Below are 20,038 nucleotides of genomic sequence, written 5' to 3' on the forward strand. Positions count from 1 at the left end.
TGGATATTAATATATTGTCACGGAATGTTTATATACAGAGAGAGAACGCTGTGTTAAGAACCAAGATGGAGAATAATGAGGTAAAACTGACAAAAAACTACCAACACAAAACTTTTACACATATATAAAAATATGCAGGTTCATTTGTTTATACAGCATGTGCACATATATGTATATGAATCTAGATTTGAAGTTTTCGTGACTGGAGGGATCGACACTCTTTGGTTCTTTCGGTAAAGTCACGTACGTATAAAATAAATTAAATCACGACGTTTCGGGCTCAACACAAGCGTCCGTCATCAGGTAAAACAACCACAGCAACAACCACTTCAGCAGTTGTTTCTTGGTTGTTCCACCTGATGACGGACGCTTGTGTTGCGCCCAAAACGTAATTTAATTAAACTTTTTCTATATTTGAAAAAAAAAAATCTAATTTTCTTGCTGTGGATTTCACACCTGATGATGATTGCTTGTTTTGCAGTCGAAACGTAGTGAGAATTTAATTGTTTAATATTTTTATTATTTTATTATTTCCCTTCTACGTGACTTTACCGAAAGAACCAAGAATATGAATCCCTGCAGTCACGAAAGCTTTAAATTAAAAGTATACATTTAGTTCAGATCCACATTTCAACTTATACCTCTTCGCAATAGAATTGCATTTTCCACACATAGGATATTCTTCATGTTGAGTTAAATAATAATTAATTACTAAAGCAGAAATACAAAGTAAATCGGGAGTAAAAAATATAGTTGCACTGTTCTGTTCTTGCACGTGAAAATATGTTCATGAGCAATATCCCAATGTCCAGATATGTTAGTCACAAGGGCACTTCTGGAGAGAGTTTGTGTAGTTTTACTATTTTTCCTCCATTTAAACAGTGCAGACTACAGTGGTTTTACGACATGGTCCATAGTTTGGGTAGCATGGCCACAATCGCACTTTAGCTTGTCCTTAATTTTCCATGAGGAGATGTGATCATCGGCCTGTTAATGTATTGATTCAGTAGATGCTACACCAGTGTATTCAATGAATGTCAAGGTCCTGAGGTGCATTGATTAAATCTCCAATTAGGTATTTATTCTGGATGTCCACGATCTACTTTGTTAGTGTTTTTCTGGATCTGATTCTTCGATGATGATTGCACAAGCCAAGAAAGGGGATTGTCTTTTTACAGATCTGTTTTATGTGGGGCTAAAAGCTTCTATCTATGGTAACCCTTGGGACATCTTAGAGTGGGGTCATAGCAGACTGGGCTCTCACAGAAAGACACATCAAGGTGCATAATTGTTCAGGTGGAATGCACTTGCGGTAGTTTTGCAGGGATTTGGTCAGTCTATACTTGTGTTGAGTAGCTGTTGTGGTTGTAGACGGAGGTACTCGGCGACGGAGGTGAGTTAGGGGCTTCCGCCAGGGTTTATTAACAAGTATCACTATAAGGGTTCCCTCTTCACCCCTTCCACTATCCCCGTTCCTCCAGTGACCCCGCTTACGTCACGGGGTCTCCCTTAAATACCCTCTGAGGCGAGACGTCACGTGCACTGCCCAGCGCGTGCGACCCCACGTCCCGTGATATCACCGCACCGGACAGCGCACGCGACGCCACCACTCTCCTCTACTCCTCTACATCACCCCCCCCCCGTGAAAAAAAAACAGCCAACCCGGCTGCAAGCACCCCGCAAGCGGGGCCCCACACCGGACCGAAGACCGAATATTCACGAGTTCGTGTGCCTGAAGGTATAACCGGCTGCTAGAAACTAAACCTTAGGGCAGCACGGCCCCTCAAGCAGAACAGAAACAACAAAAAAACAAAACAAATAGACCCCGAATGCCTCATCCGCCGGATAGCGCCGAACGGGCGCCAGGGGCTGGGCCCGCTGAACGGCCATCAGGGCCATCACCGGAGTCGCATCCCCCTCGAGCGGGTATGCGCTGTTGGCCCGCTCCCCCGTATGATGTCCGCCTCCCGTGCAGGTGGCCCGTCAGCGGGCAACAGGCCCACCGCCGTGGCCTCCGGTGACCGGGGGGTCTCTGTCGGTCTCACTTGGGAAGGGCCTGGGGGCACACACACAGGTCGGACGTCACCTCCGTCAACGAGACCCGGCCGGTCAGGCACGCCGGACACATCATCAGCCGGCCGCTCCGGAAATGGGGGTGGATCCCCCAGGGTAGATGGAACATAACGTTTGAGCCGGGACGGGTGCACTATCCACTGCCGGCGACCGAACCGAATCCGGACGCATTGCGGCCGGCGGACATCCACAACCTCCACGGGGCCCTGCCAAGGGCGATGCAATTTGGCCGATGTGCCAACGGGAACCTGGGGACAATGCAGCCACGCTTTTTGACCCGCTACCCACGGGAGGCCAGCTGCCTGGTGTTTGGGCAGCCGCTCATTAGCCGCCTGCCGGCTTGCGGAATTCTCGGCAGCGGCTGTCGCGCCTCGCGCAGCCGATCAAGCGCGACCTTCAAAGGGGTCGGCACCGCCGACCCCTTCTTGGAGGAGCCAACGTCCATCTGGACGTGCACCGGGGGCTCCGGTTCCCTACCGTACATCAAATAAAAAGGCAAAAATCCCGTGAAGGCATGAGGGGCCAACCGATACGCCGCCAAGACCCCCGGGACGAACAGGTCCCAGTCTGACTGGGACATGTTCACCTGGTGGCACAGCATGGACGTGAGGGTGCGGTTCAAGCGCTCTACCATCCCGTCTGACTGGTGCCAAGGAGGTCACACACGTCCTTGAGCAACCTAGACGAGAAATTCCGCCCCTGGTCAGTCAACAATTGTTCCGGCGCGCCCTCGTCAAACACGTACCCCTGGACAAAGGCCTCGGTGATAGAAGAGGCTGACTGATCGACCAAAGGCCATGCCATGGGCCAACGTGTGAGGTACTCAACGCCCACCAAGAGGTATTTGTGGCCCCGTTGGGATGCAGGGAATGGCCCCAAAATGTCGAGCGCCACGAGCTCATTAACGCGAGAAACCCAGATGGACTGCAGCGGGGCCTGGTCCCGGACAACTGGGGCCTTCCTCCGCGCGCAGTCGTGGCAACTCTTCAAAATCAGTGCCACGTCACCCTCAACACCCGGCCAGTAATAGTCCCGCTTAAGGGTCAATAAGGTCTTGTGGTAGCCAAGGTGCATAAGCTTCTCGTGAATGGCTCGGGTTAATTTACCACGCAGGCTAGTGGGCACAACCACACAATAGCGTTCCAATTGGGCATCCCAACGCATGAGTAGTCCATCATGCACGGCAATCGCCGGGGCAGCCGACGAAGCTGAGCTCCGGGCCTTATGTCCGACACGGCGCCGTAGCTTCAGCAGAGAGGAATCCTCCATCTGCAAGCCGGACCATACCTCCCGGGGAAGTCCAAGGCCGAAATCCGCGGGCGCCGCCGCACCTGGAGGGGTGTCCGCCTCGGCCGACGCGACCAACTGGGCCGCGGCGTCCCCTGGGGCCTTGCAACGGCTAGAGCCCAGGGCGCAAGCACACCCGCCGCCTGCCGGCAATCGGGATAAACCGTCCGCATTTCCATGCTGTGTCCCCTTCCTGTGGATTACATCAAAGGGGTAATCCTGGAGCACTTCGAGCCAGCGAGACAGCTGACCCGAGGGCTGACTAATCTTCAGTGAATATTGCAGGGCCGCGTGGTCGGTTCGGACCGTAAACAGCCTACCGTACAAATATGGTCTATACAACTGAACAAAATAAACTATGGCCAAAAGCTCCCTCCGGGTCACACAATATCGCTGTTCGTCGAGAACAGAATGCGACTGCCATAGGCTACCACCCTCTCAACCCCGTCGACCACCTGGGCCAGGACAGCCCCAATTCCTGTGTCGCTGGCAACGGTATCGAGCAGGAAGGGTTTCGTAAAATCCGGGTACCCCAAGGGCGGCGCATCCGCCAAGGCCGTGCGAAGCACCGCAAAAGCCGCCTCCTCCTCTGCACCCCAGTGAAACCTTTGGCCTTTGGCGGAAATGGGCGTGCAGTGGCTTCGCAATGGTCGCAAAATCGCGGACAAACCGGCGATAGTACGATGCGAAGCCAACGAAGCTACGCACCTCCGCGACAGATGTTGGAGTTGGCCACGTCCGGACACAAGCCGTTTTATCCGGGTCCGTGGCGACACCTGACGTGCTAACAATGTGTCCCAAATACCTCACCGATGGTTGTTGCAAGTGGCATTTCTGGGGTTTGAATTTCAAGCCAGCAGCACGCACTTTGACGAACACCGCCTCAAGGCGTTGCAAGTGCTCGCCAAACGTACGGCCAAAAACAATAACGTCATCCAAGTAGATTAGACAAGACTCCCACTGCAGCCCCGCCAAGACCATCTCCATGAGAAGCTGGAAGGTGGCCGGGGCCAAATGGAGACCCATAGGAAGCCGATTGAACTCGAACAACCCCTGGGGCGTGCGGAACGCTGTTTTGGGTCTAGAGGCCTCATCCAGTGGCAATTGCCAGAAGCCGGAGAGCAAATCTAAAGTTGAAAAGAACCGCGCGCCCGAGAGGGCGTCCAGGGAATCATCCATGCGAGGCAATGGATATGCATCAGCCACCGAGATCTTGTTCAATCTACGAAAATTGACGCAGAACCGGAGACTCCCGTCCTGTTTCTTGACTAGCACAATGGGGGCACCCCAAGGGCTAGTAGATGGGGAGATGATGTCCGCCGCCAACATTTCCTCGACAGCCGAGCGGACATGATCTTTTTCCGCTGGGCTAAAGCGGTGGGAATTAAGTCGAATAGGGGCCGCATCAACCGTGTCTATGTGGTGGTTCAAAAGAGTAGTGCGACCCAGATCAAACTTACTTTGGCTGAACACATCGGTGAACCGCTCGATGAGGTTGCGGAGTTGCCGACGTTCTCCGGAGCACAACGAGGCATTCTCGTCGCACAACGTGGCGATCCATGATGCGTCGGGGTCCCCCGTGCGCATCACGCCCGCCACGACCCCTCCATCCGGGGCAGCGCTCTCGGGTGGAGGAGCTGGGGTCGCGTGTGCCAGGACAGCGCCGGCCGGGACTACGACCGGCAAGGGTCCCGAATTGAGGACCTGCAAAAAAAGGTCCTGGCCCCCCGACACGGCTGTCAAGGCGCCCACCAACCCCTTCGTCCTTGAAAAGTAGCTTGACGGGGACAGGAGGATACCCGTCTTCGTGGAGCCCATTTCGAGCGGTTTGCGCAACCTAAGGGGTATCAGGATTTGTGACGCCGGTGGTACGGTCACCGGCACTTTATTCAAGGCCTGTACACCGGCGACCAAGGGAGACAGGACGGTAGGCGATTGTAGGAATTGCAGCCGCCTCCCTGACGGCATTTCCACACAGCCCTGGTCAACGAGAATTCGGATGGGCATCCTAGACAAAAAGTCGGTCCCCAAGAGGCATGGTACTGCCAAGGTCCTGGAGACCAAAATCGGCCCGGCCAACTCAATCTCGTCAACCCGAACCGACGGTACAATGTTGCCCAAGATGCCCAAACTGCCGCCGTTCGCGGCGACACAAGCCCCGCGAACCGGCCTTAACGGACCCACGCTGCGGGGTAGCAGCCCAAAAATGACCTCAGAAATAATGGTGGCCGACGCCCCCGTATCCACCAGGAGGCGAACGTGCACCCCTTGCACATATCCTGCCACCGCTGAGGAGCCGGCAGCTGCCGCCACCATCCTATGCGCAAGCGCATCCCAGTGGCGGGTCTGTCTGGGCCATTGAGGGGGTGATGACGATGGTGCACCCGACCCTTCGAGGACAACCCCATGACGATGGGTCCTAGCCCCGCTAGATGCATGAGGTGAAGGGAGCGGCCGCGCAGATGATGCGTCGCGACTCGCCTGGGGCCCCGGACCCGATGCCAAGGAGGGTCTGGGAGAAGGTGGAGTCCCTTTTCCAAAGGCCCCCGGGGCATTCCGGCAGCCCCGCTCAATGTGGCCCCGCTGACCACAGAAGAAGCAGGCCACCGTGTCCGCCTCCTGTGGACGGAAAGGTCCCGGCCGCCCCCGCTGCTCCGGACGGCGACCACCCGCCCCCCTTCCTCGACGATCGGGCATCGCCAGGGCCGCGAGGGTGTCCACCCCCTGCGAGGTGACCCCCCCGTCCGGCGCCGGGACCCCCGCACACGCCGCCATCTGAGGCCGTTGGCGGAGGGAGAGGTGCGCCTGAATGTTTTCGGCGACCGCCAAGGATGTGATCTGCTGATCATTGTTGATCGACAGAGCAATTCCTAGCTCCCTTGCCAGGTCAAGCAGCTTCCCCAAGGCCATAGAATCAAGTGCCCTGCCGTACAGGTCAGGGTATGCAGCCTGCGCCAGGGCCAGGAGCGAGCAGCAGAAGGCCAGCGGCAGTTCCCCCTCCTCCCGCCGCCGCAATGAAAACTTTAGCTGCGCGGTGGACGGCGGCTCAAAAACGTTGGCCATTTGGATATAGGCCGCCGGGAGTGTAGCCCGATTGGCCGGATGGATGGACTTGAAGGCCTGCAGAGCCCTTTTGTCCAAGCAGGTCGGAAGCGCCGGCAAGGCCTCCTCCATGGACCAGCTAACCGACATGTATGCCGCGTCGAACCGGTCCTGGAAGGCCGACCAGTCGCCCCCTTGCGCGACAAACGGCGCAACGTCGGGTAACCGGCGCTGCCATTGGCCGCGCGGCGCCGCGAGGTGTGGACGCCAAGCGGCACCTGCGGGCCACCCGGCGGACGCGACGTGGTGCGGCGGTGGCAGCATTGCGGCTCCCGCGGGCCACGCCGAAGACGCGGAAAGGTGCGGTGGTGCTGCGGCCCCCATGGGCCACGCCGTAGGCGCAGCGAAGTGTGGCAGCGTTGCGGCTCCCGCGGGCCACGCCGAAGACGCGGAAAGGTGCGGTGGTGCTGCGGACCCCATGGGCCACGCCGTAGGCGCAGCAAGGTGCGGCTGAGTTGCGGCCCCGAAGGGCCACGCCGCAGACGCAGCGAAGTGCGGCTGAGTTGCGGCCCCCATGGGCCACGCCATAGGCGCAGCGAGGTGCGGCTGAGTTGCGGCCCCCATGGGCCACGCCGTAGACGCAGCGAGGTGTGAAGGCGCCTGCGCTTTCGCGACCCACCTGTCAGCGGCGGCGTACGAAGCCACGGCGTCGTCCCGCGACGTGGCGAGTGACCACGGCGTTGCAGCCTCCCCGGGCCACGCCGAAGACGCGGCGGTATGACACGGAGCCGCGGCGGCCCCCGTGGCCCACCCTGCCGGCGCAGCGAGGTGCGGGACAGCGGCCGTAGCCGCGGCAACCTCTCGTGACGCGGCGAGGCACCAGGGCGTTGCGGCCTCCCCGGGCCACGCCGAAGACGCGGCGGTATGACACGGAGCCGCGGCGGCCCCCGTGGCCCACCCTGCCGGCGCAGCGAGGTGCGGGACAGCGGCCGTTGCCGCGGCAACCTCTCATGACGCGGCGAGGCACCAGGGCGTTGCGGCCTCCCCGGGCCACGCCAAAGACACGGCGGTATGACACGGAGCCGCGGCGGCCCCTGTGGCCCACCCTGCCGGCGCAGCGAGGTGCGGGACAGCGGCCGCAGCCGCGGCAACCTCTCGCGACGCGGCGAGGCACCACGGCGTTGCGGCCTCCCCGGCCCACGCCGAAGACGCGGCGTTATAACACGGAGACGCAGGCATGGCGTGGTGCAGAGCCGCGGCATCGCCGGTGGCCGGCCCCGTGAGCGCGGCGACAGGTGGAGCCGCGGCAGCACCCGCGGTCCATTCCGGCGGCACAGCGATGTACGGTGCAGCGGCAGCCGCCGCTACCCACCCCAGCGGCCCGGCGAGGACGGCACGCGCGTACTTACCCGGGGCCCCCCCGGCGGGCGCAGCTTGATGTAGAGCCGCGTCGTCGCCGGCGGCTGGTCCTGCAGGAGCGGCGTGCCGAGAAACCCCGGCCGCGTCGGTGGAGAGACGCGGCGTCGCGGTCGCCATGGCAGCCATGGCGCCGACTTGCGGCGTCGCAGCCGTAGTAGCGGCCGCATACGGCTCCCGAGCCAACATGGCCGCCGCGAATTGCGTCGCAGCCAACATGGCGGCCATTTCCGGTGGAGCGGTCGCTGGGAAAACGGCGGCGCTTTCAACGTTGGCAGTTGACAGTTGCTCCCGTCCCGAGTGCGGGGCGGTTGGCTGCGTCCGCGCCTCCACCTCGGCCAACCTGACGGTCAGCTGCCCCACCGCCTGCAGGAGCTGGTACAGCAGAGCTGCGGGGACGCTCTCCGTCTCTGGCGGCGGCGGTGAGCTGGCACTCCCCGCAGCCGCCTCCTCCCGCTCCGGCCCGCTCGTCTCCATGGGGACCGTCACCGGTGTCCCGGGCTCCGGGGTCACTGCTGGAGCCTCCTCTCTGCCTTTGGCACCCTCCAAGTCATGTGCCGGTGGGTTCTTACGCCATGCGCCCGCTTTTGACATGTTGGCGACGGTGTAAACTACTGACACCAGTTGTTGAGTAGCTGTTGTGGTTGAAGACGGAGGTACTCGGAGACGGAGGTGAGTTAGGGGCTTCCGCCAGGGTTTATTAACAAGTATCACTATAAGGGTTCCCTCTTCACCCCTTCCACTATCCCCGTTCCTCCAGTGACCCCGCTTACGTCACGGGGTCTCCCTTAAATACCCTCTGAGGCGAGACGTCACGTGCACTGCCCAGCGCGTGCGACCCCACGTCCCGTGATGTCACCGCACCGGACAGCGCACGCGACGCTACCACTCTCCTCTACTCCTCTACACTTGTAGAAATATGCATCCAATAACATAATATCAGTTCTTAAGAGTATTTGGAATGTTTTCATTGTTTGTGCCCTGTGTGGCAAGAGCTATGTCATCTGCATATATGAACTTTTGGGATTATGTAAATGGCAGGTCGCGACTATGTGTTGAGGAGCTGCCGACGACTTACTCAGAGATGGAGGTGAGGTTATGTGCTTTCGCCGTTTATTAAGGGCTACACAAGACACGGGGGGGGGGGGGTGAACCACTTCCCAGGGGTTAGGGGTCCCGGGCTAGGTCCCACTGGGTCCCAATACAACCGGCTGCCCTGTGCTGTCTCCTCTGCGCTGGCCGTGGGATCATCCAACACAGCCGACCGAGGAGCACAGCCACGTCCAGCCCTGGCGCTGTGCTATATCCACTATCCCTACCCTCTTGCCCCTGGCTCCCCGTTCACCCTCTCTCAACCCTTGACTCCAGCTACGACCCAGCTTACGTCACGGTGTCCCCCCTTTATCCTCGAGGAGCTGTGTCGTCATGTGCACTGTCCAGCACGCATGACCCCACGTCCCGTGACGCCATTGCACCGGACAGCGCACATGACACCACTACTCTCTTCTACTCCTCTACATCACCCCCCCCCCCCCCCCGCGACAAAAAAACAGCCGACCTGGCTGCAATCACCCCGCAAGCGGGGCCCCACACCGGAGCGAAGACCGAACAATCAAGAGTGCGTGTGCCTGAAGGTAAAACTGGCTGCTAGACAACTCAACCTTAGGGCAGCACAGCCCCTCAGGCACAACAGCAACAACAACCACAACAAAACAAAAGAGCCCAAAGGCCTCATCTGCCAGATAGCGCCGAACGGGTGCTAGGGGCTGGGCCCGCTGAACGGCCACCAGGGCCGTCACCGGAGCCGCATCCCCCTCGAGCGTGTATGCGCTGCTGGCATGCTCCCCTGTTGCGGCATCCGCCACCCGTGCTGGTGGCCCATCAGGGGGCAACAGGCCCACTGCAGTGGCCTCCGGTGACCGGGGGCTCTCTGTCGGCCTCTTTCAGGAGGGGCCTGGGGGCACACACACAGGCCAGACGTCACCTCCGTCAACGAGACCCGGCCGGTCAGACACGCCGGATGCATCATCAGCCGGCCGCTCCGGAATTGGGGGTGGATCCCCCAGGATAGATGGAACATAACGTTTGAGCCGGGATGGGTGCACTATCCACCGCTGGTGACCGAACCGAATCCGGACGCATTGCGGCCAGTGAACCTCCACAACCTCCACGGGGCCCTGCCAAGGGCGATGCAATTTGGCCGATGTGCCAACAGGGACCTGGGGACAATGCAGCCATGCTTTCTGGCCCACTACCCACGGGAGGCCAGCTGCCTGGTGTTTGGGCAGCCGCTCATTAGCTGCCTGCCGGCTGGCGGAATTCTCGGCAGCGGCTGTCGAGCCTGGCGCAGCCGGTCAAGTGCGACCTTCAAAGGGGCCGGCAACTTCCATCTGAACGTGCACCAGGGGCTCCGGTTCCCTGCCGTACATCAAAAAAAAGGGCGAAAATCCCATGGAGGCATGAGGGGCCAACCTATATGCCGCCAAGACCCCCGGGACGAACAGGTCCCAGTCTGACTGGGATGTGTTCACCTGGTGGCACAGCATGGACGTAAGGGTGCGGTTCAAGCGCTCTACCATCCCCGGTGGTAGGGCGAGGTGCGGATTTTCTTGGTGCCAAGGAGGTCACGCACCTCCTTGAGCAACCTAGACGAGAAATTCTGCCCCTGGTCAGTCAACAAATGTTCCGGCATGCCCTTGTCAAACACGTACCCCTGGACGAAGACCTCGGTGATTGATGAGGCCGACTGATCGACCAAAGGCCATGCCATGGGCCAACGCGTGAGGTACTCCACCCCCCTTTCCGGCCAGCAGGTGTCACCCTGTCATTACACTAGTACTGATCCTTAAGGCAGACCATTGTTGATACTTCTCTTGTGGTTGTGTTTGCCAGTGAGGTATTTCCTAAAAGTAAGGTCGCTGAACATCGTGTCCATTAAATTAACAGCATAACGTAATCTGTTGATGTTTGGCCATCTTCAGTAGTAGGCTATGTTGCCAAATGGTATCATAGGCAGCAGATGCCAATCATTGCTGATAAACTATTGAAGATGAGACTTGAGCAAGTTAATAAGTCTTTATTTCCAACGCCAAATCAAACCACACTTCCACTCGTCATCAAGAACCGACCCTGAACTCTCCAACTCCATCCCATTTTATAGCCCATCTCTCCCCCTTTCCCGCCAATCACCTCGGTTTTTCCCATCCTTTTACAATCCTTCTCCGCACCAATCCGAACGGAGTGTCCCCCACTCAATCATCAGATTGCGTGATGTGCACAACAAAAATCCAACACAACAGCTTTCATGACCCCCCTTTGTCAGCTCGTGAGCCGCCTCGGTCACCGATAATATCCAAGATCTATGACCGCAATCGAGCATGAGGCAGTCCTAAGAATGTCTTGGACCGACGCTGTGACAAGACGGTGCAATTGAGAGTGGGTGCACGGACCACCAGCCGTGGATGGGTCACCACTGAGGGTTGTCATCGTGGCTGCTCCCACTGCCGGAGCCAGAGCCCCGTTCACTCGTATCCCTGTAGGAGCAGGAGCCAGTCCATCATTTAGGCGATCCGCCATCCACGAGTGCTACAACCTCTTATCACCCAGCCGGAGTAACAATGAAGGTGGGGAACATGAGGGTACATGAGGGGGTGGCTTGTCCATAACGTAGCACTTCAGTCGAGAGGGGTGGATGTACCACTGACATTTACCCAACTGTATGCGAACACACTGAGTTCAGAGCACTGGCACTACAGTGACTGGGCCCTGCCACGGCCAACGCAGCTTCACGTAGGTGCGTAATGGTACCTGGGGCAGTGCATCCAGGCCAGGTCACCCACTGAAAAAGGGACTACCGTTGCTACCTTAGCCCGCAGATATTCGTTCGTCGCCTGCGCCACCATGGACGCCGCCGAAGCCACTTCCCAAGCCTCGTGCAAATATTCCAGCGAGTGGCACAATGAGGCCGGCCAATCACCTGCTTGTGGGTGAACGGGGTTCAGCTGAGGCTCTATCGGAGGGTTAGGTTCCCGCCCATACATGAAATAGAATGGCGAGTACCCCATGGATGCATGCAGCGCTGAACAATATGCCGTCAGGACCCTGAACGACGAACATCGGCAGACATCCCTGGCCAAAAATATCGGAGGCGTAACGCCACCTCCGTTTTCCTGCTACCCAAATGGATCAACTGTTGAACGTGAACGTCCATGCACAGCTAACACCCTGCGGCCCACCATCGCATCCCAGTGCATCAACAGGCCCTTCCACATGATGAACAATTTTCCAGATTTGGGCAGCTCACTATTACTTATTGCCTCCGCCAGCCACTGGAGTGGCGCTAATGCAGCTTCCACCCACTGCCGGTCCTCCCATTCAGGGTCAGCCCTATATCACAATAAACGGGTGCTGACCCTTCCCCCTGGTTCGAGTTCACCGGAAATCGGCGCAATGACATCGGGTGCCGACATGACTATAGGTTTACATCGTGGGGACCCATCCCCACAGGTGCAGAGAACAGGGGCGGGCAACCAGGACAATGCGTTGGTGTTCGTGTGTTTCAGCCCATTACGGTGAACCATCTGGTATGAGTATTCGTGCAGTCGCTCGAGCCACCGAGCCATCTGACCCACTGACTGGTGAATGTGCAGCGAATACTGGAGTGCCGAATGATCTGTATAAACAGTAAACTGGCAGCTCTACAGATATGGGTGGAATTGCTGGACAAAATGGACGACCGCAAGCAGTTCACAGTGAGTAATACAGTTCCGCTGTTCAGTCAGCGACAACATGTGGCTCCCTTAGACAATTACGACCTCCCTACCCCCTGGTCCTGGGAGAGGACAGCCCAAATGCCTACGTTGCTAGCATCCATGTCTAACACAAATGGGAGCAAAAAATCAGGGTAAGCTAGGGCGGCGCCACTGTGAGTTGCTGGCACAGTGACAAGAATACATCAGTTTCTGCCTGATCCCAATGGAACATTTGTCCTTTCGCTGTAAGTGCATGCAAGGGCTTAGCAATGGTCGTGAAATTTTCAACAAAGTGGCAGTTGTATGAGACGAACCCCACAAATCTGTGGACCTCGGTCACGGAAATGGCGACCGCCCAGTTCCATATGCACGCTGTCTTCTCGGGATCCATCGTGACTCCCGACACACTGACAATGTGACCCAAGTACTTGATGGAGGAGTGAACCAGGTTACAGTTTAAGGTTTGCGTCCCGAATTTGAGTAAAGATCTGTCACAACCAGGCCAAGTGTTCCTCAAATGAGCGACTGAAAACAATAACGTCGTCGAAATAGTTAAGACAGGCCTCCCACTGTAAACCCACTAGCACCAACTCCATTAACCGCTGGAACGTGGCCGGCGCAGTCTGCAATCCCATTGGAAGACAGTAAAAATGGAAAAGACCCTGCGGCCTTCTGAACGCCGTTTTTGGTTTGGTTTCCGCATCCAGCAGAAGCTGCCAGAATCCCACCATCAGGTCCAGCGTTGAGAAAAACTTGGTTCCCGCCAGCGCGTCTAACAAATCAATGTGCAGGAGTGGGTAAGCATCAGCCAAGGTGACCTTGTTAAGGCGTCTGAAGTTGCCGCACAACCTCAGGGTGCAATTGGACTTCTTAACCAACACGACCGGGGCCCCCATGGACTCGTAAAGGTGCTATAATGTCTGCCTGCAACATATCCTGCACTATAGGCGTTCTGTCTAATGGGCAGCGCATCTCCCATATTGATGTGGTGTTTCATTTATGTAGTGCGGCCCATGTCGTAGGGAATTTTGCTGAACCCATCAGCAAAATCGTACAACAATGCCGTAAGCTCTCCTGCCTTTTTCTCTGACAGATCATTGTTCTGCTCTAGGATCTCGTCTACCCAGGACACACCTTCTACTCCGGCTGACAGCTCACACAAACACGTGTTATTCACACCCCATACCTCAGACCATGAAACCATAAGGCTGAAATGCGCGAACAACGTCCGTTCCTGTAACCGATGCCACTTTGTGACTGTGTCCGGCCATGGGGCCGGACCGAACGAGCGACGCGCCCTCCATCCCATGAAATGTGTGAAGGGGCGAGCATGAGGTGGATGATTCCAGCCGAGGTTTTCGCACTCACCTGAGGAGGAGCGGCCGCTGAGAAGACCCGAAGGTCGGTGCAGGGCCGCCACCACTTCTCCCTCGTGAGCTTCTGCCAGCTGCTCGTTGTCCACAGTCGGTTCACACGTCTCGGCAGCTCAGGATCCCACCCTGTCATTCATTTGTCGGTGTGACCCATGCCACAACTCATGCTGGTCCCGCCATTTCTTCATAGGCCGGTAGTCCTGTACGACCAGCAGAATCACACCTGCCTTCTGTGCATGGCAAGTAGACGGTCTGCCATTATCGAGTCCAGGGCCGCCTCATCGAGCTGCGGGAATGCAGCTTCCACCAGCATCAATAATTCAGTTCTAAAATCCGGGAGTGACTCAGACGCGTCCCACTGCCATTTGTTGAACTTCTGACGAGCCATAGATTTAGGATCAAATACCTCTGCCATCTCCTTGAAGACAACCTGCAGGGATCCCCTTTTTATGATTGAGATCTGGCAGATAAACACCAGTGCTGGGTCATCCAGGGTGGTGGGTAGTGTCGCCAGGGCTTCCTCAGTCCATTTCCATACCCAGCACGTGGCCTCAAATCGGCGCACAAAGGCACGCTATTCTTCTGCCCTCGACGAGAATGTATCCACTAGGCCCAACTGGCGGCTCCACCCCCATCCCCTTTCTTCGGGTCATTCTCTGGGGTACGTGGCTTGGTTTCTGGCCCAGTCTCCATCTGCTGCCCCCTGCTCACTTGGCTGCTCCGCTGTTGGCAGGGTCGTAGAAGGCAGGACAACGCTTGCTCCCTGCTCCCACGCTGGATGAATCGTCGGCGCCGTCAATGGAGATTCACACGCTGCTGGCTGCTGGGTTGGCTCAGGGCTCCCGCCCCCTTGCCGGGGTGGTGCGGTCGCTGTAAATTCCCCTGGTCGTCCCCCCTCAGGCCCCAGCCGAGGAAGCAACAATGTCGCTGCGTCCAGTAGCTGATCCATCCTCCTATCCCTGGAGGATGATCTGCTGCAGTGGTGATGAAACTGCCCCACCGGGTTGGTGGATGATGGTGCCCATCTCGGTGGAGCAGCTGTTCCAGTTCCTGTCGAGGAGCTGCGAGATGAGTCCTGACTCAGCAGGTCTGTCTTGGGGCAGCACTCGTCCTGGGCACCTAGAGTGACTTCGGCTTGAGTCTGCCCTCGTGGGAGTTTGCATTGCATACGTCAATACATCCCACCGCTGCCACCAGATGAAGAGTAGATTTGAGCTAGTTAATAAAAGTATTTATTTCCAACGCCAACTCACACCACACTTCCATTCATCATCAAGAACAAACTCCATCCCCTTTCATAGCCTGTCTCCCCCTTTCCCGCCAATCACCTCGGATTTTCCCGTCCTTTTACAATCCTCCTACACACCAATCCGATCAGTGTCCCCTACTCAATGATCGGATTGCGTGACATGCACTGAAGTGCTCCTATGACCTCTGACTCTTAACCTGTGGTTGTGTTGTGTTCGTGTGTGAGGATGTCACGAAGATCTTCTACACTATTCTATTGACACTGCAATCCAGCTTCTACGAGGGTCGTGAGGGCAACAATCTGTTAACAGCAATTAAGGCCGTTTCTAAGTCCGGCTTATTCAGCAGGCAAATGTAGGTCGACATTAGTGGAAAGTCAACTTGGAAGTGAAGGACCAGAGCTGGAGGACGATTCAGAATGGTGATGGCTTCATAACTGTTGCTTGTTTATCTGCTTTTGGAATTTTGGCTATGATGCTGAAGGGTTTTGCAAGCCATTGTTCTCTATCTAGTCCCAAGTGATTCACAAAACTAGGGAAGCACACCATCATATATTGGTGCCTTGTTGGATGCTGTAACCCTCAGGTTTCTTCCAATTTTCCTATTTAGATCTGTTGTTTAAGAGAGTTGACTCAAGGTGATGATGAGTTGATTCTGGATCTATGGTTCGGTGGGTTTGTGCATTGGTGTCTTTAGAGCAGTACATCGTGTGAAAAGCCAAAGCATTTGGCATGTTTTTTGTGGACTGCGCTCTGTTGGTTTTGAGGCACCTAGGTTCCAGAGGAGCTGCTAGGCTTTACAACTGGAGTGCAGTGACGTCTTCCCAAAATTTTCTTCGTGTAGAGTTCAGTGGTTCCATCAGTGCACTATCCTCATTTTGGTCCCCAGTTCTGATTAACTTTATTTAGTGTTGTTGTTTTTGCCTGCCAACAGATTTTCAAATAACCCCTTAAGATGTTTGTTTGCGGTGGATGTCAGAATATTTATGCATTTTTAGAGGGACATAGGCTTTGGTATTTCAATTAGGCGGTTTATTTTTGTAAACAGAACAGTTGGCCTTCTAAAGGTTCCAACATAGCTTTGGTTCGGAGGTTATGCCCGTTATCAGGTGTACATGAGTTCTGGTCTGTGTTAACTCTTTAGAAATTTGCCTATAGATGTCCGTGAAGCAATTAGGGGATTTCCATTATTGGCCTTTGAGAAGAATACAAAGTATCGGTTGTAGTCCTTTTTCCATTGAGCTTGATGAAATGTGCCAAGCTGTTTAGGGGTCTAAATAAGGAAGGTGTCTTGTGTCAATAACAATTCCTTCAGTGTTTCTCTAGTACTGTGTGTGGTGGCTATTGGAGCCACCCACATATATAGTCAGGTGAGAGACTGTTGGCAGAGGTGGTGATGGCCATGGTTTATTCTGGGGCTTATATACATTGACGACTGTCACGTTACCAAGTCTGACAGTTATCGTCGATGTGCTGTTACTTGTGGTGGTGAATTTGAAAGCAACAGGCATTTAGGCCTTGTCTGATGAAGGTGGCAAGGTCATGTTAAAGGTGGTATACGGCAGCAACTACGATATACACATTTATTTTGTAACTTGTCACGCACATGCTGCTCTCAACGTGCGTCTCCTGTAAGACGATGATGGCAAAGCTTTCTGACTAGGATGTCAAATTTAGTTCTGAAGAGTGATTTGTTATTTAGTTAGTGTCCTCAAAGACCTACATTGTTTTTACATTTAGCTCGCCTGCTCATGTCTAGATACGCATTAACGACACGACAGTTGGCCCAGATGATGGTATTGTATTAAGCTAACAAAAAAAACATGCGACAGGTAGTCCACGCGAATGCTACTATGTCCCACCCATCTTTGCCCTTAAAGTGTACTTTTTCATCAGGGTATGAGGACATTAGGCAAGCCCACATATTTCTTAGTTGATCTGACTTTTTTGGTCCAATGTATCACATTGCTTTACACGGGGCATGTTTCATTTGATGTTTTTTGTTATTCATGTAATACAATATTTATCCCTCCTATGTTCTCATTGTGCTATCATCATCCTCATCATTACGTACAAAGTTGAAGGATTGTCCATTCGGAAATCTCACACTGAGCAATGCTCCAGTTCCTTCAATTAAAAAAATACATACATCAGGAGGTGCGTCGTTGCATGCACTTTATGTAGGCTTTGTTGTTGCATGGAAATTTAATTCAATTTATTTTTCAGAGCTAGACTATCCTGAATTAAATTGTTCCACGAAATTGATATTAATACAGTCATCACTGAATTGGTGTTCATGTGCAGAAAACCCAATTAGCATCAAACGTGAAGCTGGATGAAACTGTGGATGAGAAACACCAGGCTGAGGTAAAACCACTATTTGTCTGTCTGTATGTCTGTTATGAAGGTCACGATAACTCTTGCAAAGTTGATCGAATATGATCAATTTTAATCACGAGACCTCCTTTGTCAGTATAAAATTATGATAAGATGGTTTATCCCCCTTTCTGGCAATGAAACAGGTGTTATAATGTTAAAACACCAAGCTGAAACCTTTGCAAGGAATTATGTCTGCATTAACCACATATCCATGTGGTGAAAATGCAAACAAAACAAAATGTTTCAAAGACATGCTCTGACAGTATGTGCATTGCTTCAATGCACATCCAACGATGTCACTACACATGCAATAATACAAGGATATTTAAAACCTGAAACAGCACAAAACGAAAGAACAGACTTTCCTTCTTCCTTGAAAAGACATCATGATGTGTGATCTCCGGGTGTCACATGCTTTCTGGGTGGGGTGGCTTTGCACGCCTCTAATACAGCACTGCGAGAAAGCGAGGGGTGGTAGGTCACACAAATGTTGTGAAACTCTCTTTCCATGGGAATCGAGACACCATAACCCTGGCCAGGAGAAAGTACGATAGGTAGTGGACTAGCAGTCGCCGCCCGCTTCGCGAGCGGTGTGTACATACTTGGTTGGTGGGGAGTTCAAAGTGGCTGGACACAATATACATGTTTAGGTGATTGTTTTATGTTTATTTTTGTGAGGTTATATGTATTTTAATGAGACGCTCAATCGACATTATTCAATAATGCAACTTATTCAAATATAGAATGCAACTTATTGAAATATCTGGCGATACACGATATTCTTAGTGTACACTCCGTCTTCCTCCTCGTCGTCAGGTCCCTCAATAAGCGCCTTAATGTTGGATCTTGCCGTGACTCGCGATAGTGCCACGTACAGTTGGCCGTGCGAGAAGCATGGCGTTGGTAGATATAATCCCAGGTTGTGAACAGTTTGCCCTTGCGCCTTGTTGATGGTCATCGCGAAGGCTGGGACAATGGGGAACTGTTTGCGCCGAAGTCGAAATGGGAAGTCCTTCGTGTCCAATTCGCGGCGGATATGGTTGTTCTCAAGCAGCGAGTCCAAGACCAAGTGTGGGTACTCGGAAAGCTGCAGGAGGTCGTCAAAGTCCGACAGAGCCATCCCACCTGCGGTGAGGAACTCGTGGAGGCTGTGAAGGGTCTTGAACTTTACCATTTCTTTTATTTTCTTTGATGTTGCTAATCCTGCATAATGCACGGGTATAAGTAGTACTAATCACATACCTGCATTTCCCATAAATATGCTAAATTCCTCTTGATATGCAAATTATTTTGTCAAGGCGCCCTTTCCCCCCCTTCCAACCCAGCTTATATATATGCTCCAAGCACGTGTGCTGTTTCATTCAGACGCTGTCGCCTCGACAGACCTGGTTTTCACCTGAGGACGGCTGCTTGCGTTCTGGCCCAAACGTCGTGAGAATTATTTTATTATGTTTATTATTTTATTACTTCCCTTCTACGTGACTTTACCGAAACAACTAAGAAGATTGACCATGTCTTCTTTGTTGGTCAGCTGGCGGTACTGGTACTCGTAATCGCGAGCCAATTCGCCGTAGAATTTATCCCAGAGAGCCTTCGTATCTGCTGGCATGGAATACAGCAGAATCGTAGCGAAGAATTGACGAAGCTGGTACGGCATCTGAAAGAGCGAGGCTTCTACCAGACACGCAACCCAATCGCGATCGCTCTCAAGGTAGCCTGCTCGCATGGCTGTTTCCAGCGGTTCGTTTTGTTTTATTTTATTCTTAACGCACCATCCATATGCGTTCCACCATCCACCATGCCCTTGCATCGCAAAGACACAGCTGCGGTGTGCGTCAGCGTGTGCGCCATCCACAGTGACATTGGTCAGCAATTGCACCGTTCCGATCGCACACAGGTTGGCCCCTGCATCCTCCGTCTGTATGTACACACACAGACAGATCCGCTTTGGGGCCACCTATATTTTTTTTATATTAAAATGTATTTTGTTGGTGTTTTTACGTTTACGTATTCCCATTGTGGGTGTTTTACGCATGCATCAGATTTTTGGGTTCCTCACATATGGTATGAGAGGTGTGGGTCACTCTCAATCGAACAATAACGGGGATCGTTTCAGTTATGACAGCTTGCAGATAGAAACATTGCATGATCGTATACTAATAATGACAGAATTTGTACCCCAGTGGAGGGCATCACCCACCCGGCGCTTCTTACCGGTCCTGTGAGACTTACAAATCCAGACCTCTCTTCCTCCTGAACCGTTCACAATACCCTGTGGTAGTACCATAATCATCTCAATAAAGCGATCAGTTTCCAATGCCCATTTTGATCCCGGGAGTTACCCGGGTGGTGTCACACTGTACTCATTGTTTTAGCATGTCGCAAATTCCGATATGGCTTGTGCAACGGCCAGAGTGACAGCAGCGGGGGCCGGGCTGCAACCTTTTTAGACAGTTTATTACATTTCAAA

At 54.3% G+C, this 20,038-nt stretch overlaps 1 protein-coding gene across 9 annotated transcripts in view; it reads left to right on the forward strand.

Annotated features, from left to right (window-relative positions):
- LOC144737861 (guanylate-binding protein 1-like) overlaps positions 1–18,011 on the forward strand; it is a 237,702-nt gene extending 219,691 nt beyond the window's left edge. For all 9 annotated transcript variants that reach the window (XM_078620735.1, XM_078620731.1, XM_078620733.1 and 6 more), the window contains 2 exons: positions 39–80; positions 17,494–18,011. In XM_078620735.1, the coding sequence (XP_078476861.1) occupies positions 39–80; positions 17,494–17,631 (180 nt within the window). In that variant the 3' untranslated portion in view covers positions 17,632–18,011. The remainder of the gene's footprint in view (positions 1–38; positions 81–17,493) is intronic.
- Positions 18,012–20,038: the final 2,027 nt, after the last annotated feature.

This window comes from Lampetra planeri, chromosome 74, assembly GCF_965212315.1.
Source record: "Lampetra planeri chromosome 74, kcLamPlan1.2.h2, whole genome shotgun sequence".
Lineage (NCBI taxonomy): Eukaryota > Metazoa > Chordata > Hyperoartia > Petromyzontiformes > Petromyzontidae > Lampetra > Lampetra planeri.